The following is a 3,595-nucleotide window of genomic DNA, read 5'->3' as shown; positions in this document are numbered from 1 at the left end:
CTAATATCTAGAATCTAAAAGTTGTTCCCTTTTTTAGAAAAAGAAGCATGGAGACATCTGGAGAGGTATGGCAATATAATAATGAATATCTTCAGCACATCTTACCTGAGGAACTTTGTAGATGCACAATATAGCTGCCATGTGAAGAGAGATATCTGGTGTCCCAATGACTGCAGCCAAAAGCTTTGGGACCCCACACTTGTAGTTAGGTATGAATTTGCCCTGAGTGAAAGGCAATAACATTGAGGCAAAGTAGGTCCAGCTTGGACTAAAATGACTGTTAAAAATATGGAAGCCCAGCGTGACATTGGGTAGGATCTGTGGATTTTCATTGATCTCTTTTAGAGTAAACGCTAAGGCCAGGACATGCTGATAAGTCTGAAAAAATATTCTGTAAATAAACACATGAAGAAAGGTCTGCTTCATATCATGGCACCTGCAATCCTTAAATACAAAGCATTTAGTGGAAAGTGTTTTAGTGCCACATTTTGATTATTCAGCTAAGATCCTGGAATATGCGTGGTGTAACACTAGTTCATATAAAACTCTACAGGAACTGGAGTTATTTTTAAGACAAAAATTGGCTTGAAATTGGAAGCATTATTTCTGAAAACATGAGAAAGGTCCATTATCAATCTTCAGCTTTTCATAATATGCAATGACATTCAATCCTTCAGTATAACACCTTTAGTGGAATGTATCAGTGCAATATCTAGAAACATAGAAACACTGAAATCTGATGGCATTAAAAGAGGTAGTGGTATTATGAGTCACCCTTTGAGTTACTTGTTTTCTTGTTCATTTATTCACAATTTTTAAGAATGGCTTATATCTAGAAGGAAATTGCTGAATTTTGTTATCAGAAATACCAAATGAAAAAGTTATCAAGGGAAATATGTCTTCTCCCGAAATCTTAATGATAATTACATCCTCATAAATCAAGTCATACATTCCTCTATGGTTATAGATATTTAGATGTGGTTTGTTATGATTGGATATTTGACCTCTCTTTCAACTTTATGTGGATGCTGAAATTTCACTTCACATAAAGTAAACTTAGGCATCTTATTTAAGATGTTTTTTTTCAGGAGCTTTTGTCATTAGAGAAAAACATTTCAAGCATTGTGTGATTTAGAAGAATGGTCTAGAGTCTGACAATGAATTGATGATGTACTTACACAGCTCCATCCTGAAGTGCCTGAGAAGGATGATGACTGAAATCAATAGGATCAGAAAATATAGACAATGCAGAAATAATGCCAGCAATGTTGATGTCTCCAATCTGATGATATGTGTGACGAATAGGTAGAGGCTCCTCAAGGTCACATTGAAGGCTAGGATCTTTGCACATCACTTGAGGCATTACTGTTAACAGCAGCTCTACGAATGCTATCATCTTCCATGTGTGTCTCCTTTCTGTGTCCAAACGTCTAAGTCTGCCAGAAGATATTTGAAGTGGATCAGTCTGACCTTCCTTGTTGAGATGTTCTTTAGACACAAATAGCAATATACTATTTGTGTATTCCTGGAGCTCTGGGGCTCCCAGCCATGGGATGGAATATCATGGAGACAATAAATATCATCGCTCAGGGCCGGTTCCTCCTTTTTCCATGGAATCCCATAGGATCTAGAGGAGAGAAACTGGCTAATTTGATAATGAGAGTGAGACTGTCACATATGTGAACATTGTCAAAACATTTGAAGGCATCCTAAGGAAGGAAGGCGTGAGCCACAAGAGAAAAAAAATCATTATATGCATAAATGAAAATACAAATGTAAATAATGGCATTGATATATACATATATTCTATTCTATTCTATTCTATTCTATTCTATTCTATTCTATTCTATTCTATTCTATTCGTAATTTCTATTCTATTCTATTCTCAACCCATTTGACCTGTCGTATATTATATATATGTAGAAAAAACAGTTAATAGGTAACTGTTAACAGCTACCTCTACAAAACAGGCAATACAAACATTCTGGATAAATTTTCCCTCCCACCAGATAGAAGTCCAAGGTGTTCAGTATTTGCTGTGCCAACTATTCCCAAATGCCATCTCTCCATTAATACATTCAACTGGCTTGTTACAATACAAATGGGGCAAGAAAGAAAAGTTTTACAATGACTTTCCACCCTCCCCCCACAGTCTAATTTTCTCTTCTGAGGCTTCACATGGCACCAGTGGCTCCAGAAATTTTTCCTTCTGCAGCTCTCACAGGTATCTGGGGAATGGTAGGACTTGGGAAGATGTTCCACTCAGATTGCATGGTGGCTTTTTAGTGGATGGCTGGATTCAAAACCCAATATCATGGCTCAGATGGATGGAGGCAGCATCTGGGTCTGTGTGTTCTGCTTCCAAAGGTTTAGGGGAGGATTGCAGGGCTGAAAGATACAAGAACAAGGTCTCCCCACCTTTTTGGGTGGACTCTCCCAGGAGAGGCAGACAAAAGGTATGGAGAACAAAGGGCAAGAAAAAGAGAAGTACATGAGGGAAGGGGGGGTAGCTTGCAGGCAGTTTGAAAAGGCATCAATATTGCAATGGTCAAAGAATCAGGCAGGCAGTTTGAAAATGCTGAAAACTCCAAATAATTTTAAAAGCCTAATATTTTAAGGTGTGCAACTTTACAGGGGCAGGAGAATCTGCCTTTAACATTTATTCTAAAATAGACCACATTGTTTTAGAGATTGAGAAATGTTTATATATTTAGGATAAGAAAAGTTTCATAGTAGTGTCACCAATAAGCGATAGGATAAGAAAAGTAACTTAAGAAAATTATTTCCCTACACAAGCAGACTTGAGCTTCAAAAGGCTCTTGTAGATAGACACACATTTTTCAGGGAAAGGATAGACAGAAAATTAGAATTGACAGAATTAGAATAGAAACACCAAAAAGTACACAACAATAAAATAATTTAACACTGGATTCCCCCTGGAACAAAAATTAACACCTTTTAGACAGAATTGAGAAGAAAATTAACCCAACAACAGATACTGACCAATAAAAATCAGAAATGACAATTTTGGAAACCATGAAAGGGTATAAGAACTCAATTAAGGTATGTAGGAAGCACATGACAATAGAACAGTCAAACTAGAGTCTTGGACTGTAAGAGAGGCTTGGGAGGGATTCCATGGATGAGAATCCTCAAGGGGAATTACTGTGCAGCAGTAATTAGTGGGAAAAAACCCAAATTGGTTAGGTTTTTAGTGGGGTGTTTTGATAAATTTTTAGGGGGTATGGGGGGAGTAGGGTGGGTAGGCCAATCCATGCCATGTCTGGGGGACGCGGCACTAAAGTGATCAGGGGGGAGGTTGGGGGACCAGGGGAGGGTGTTGTGATAGGTACGGTCAGTGGGAGGGGCAGATATGGCGGGAGCAGAGGACCATATCGGGTTTTGGGAGCACGCACACGCTGCTTACAAGCTTGTGGGTGCTCCGGTCCTCAGGACTCAACTCGACCCCAGGGATCTTAGATCCCCGGCCCCGGGATCACCGACTGATGCTGTGTAATGCCAGGTCCGTGGTAAATAAGGCCCCCCTCATTCAAGATCTTATTCAGGAGGGGGGTGCGGACCTGGCAGGTATTAC

General features: G+C 39.3%; 1 protein-coding gene across 1 annotated transcript in view; it reads right to left on the bottom strand.

Moving 5' to 3' along the window:
* The window catches only part of LOC107295382 (vomeronasal type-2 receptor 26-like), an 11,994-nt gene extending 10,598 nt beyond the window's left edge, over positions 1–1,396 (bottom strand). Inside the window, exons 1-2 of the mRNA XM_015824697.1 lie at positions 1,179–1,396; positions 106–391 (exon numbers count right to left, since the gene is read on the bottom strand). Of these exons, the coding sequence (XP_015680183.1) occupies positions 106–391; positions 1,179–1,396 (504 nt within the window). The remainder of the gene's footprint in view (positions 1–105; positions 392–1,178) is intronic.
* Between the last annotated feature and the right edge of the window lie 2,199 nt (positions 1,397–3,595).

The sequence above is a fragment of the Protobothrops mucrosquamatus genome, unplaced genomic scaffold, assembly GCF_001527695.2.
Source record: "Protobothrops mucrosquamatus isolate PMUCROS unplaced genomic scaffold, P.Mucros_1.0 scaffold2327, whole genome shotgun sequence".
Lineage (NCBI taxonomy): Eukaryota > Metazoa > Chordata > Lepidosauria > Squamata > Viperidae > Protobothrops > Protobothrops mucrosquamatus.
Note: the sequence above shows the minus strand (reverse complement) of the source record. Positions and strands in the feature narration are given on the sequence as shown.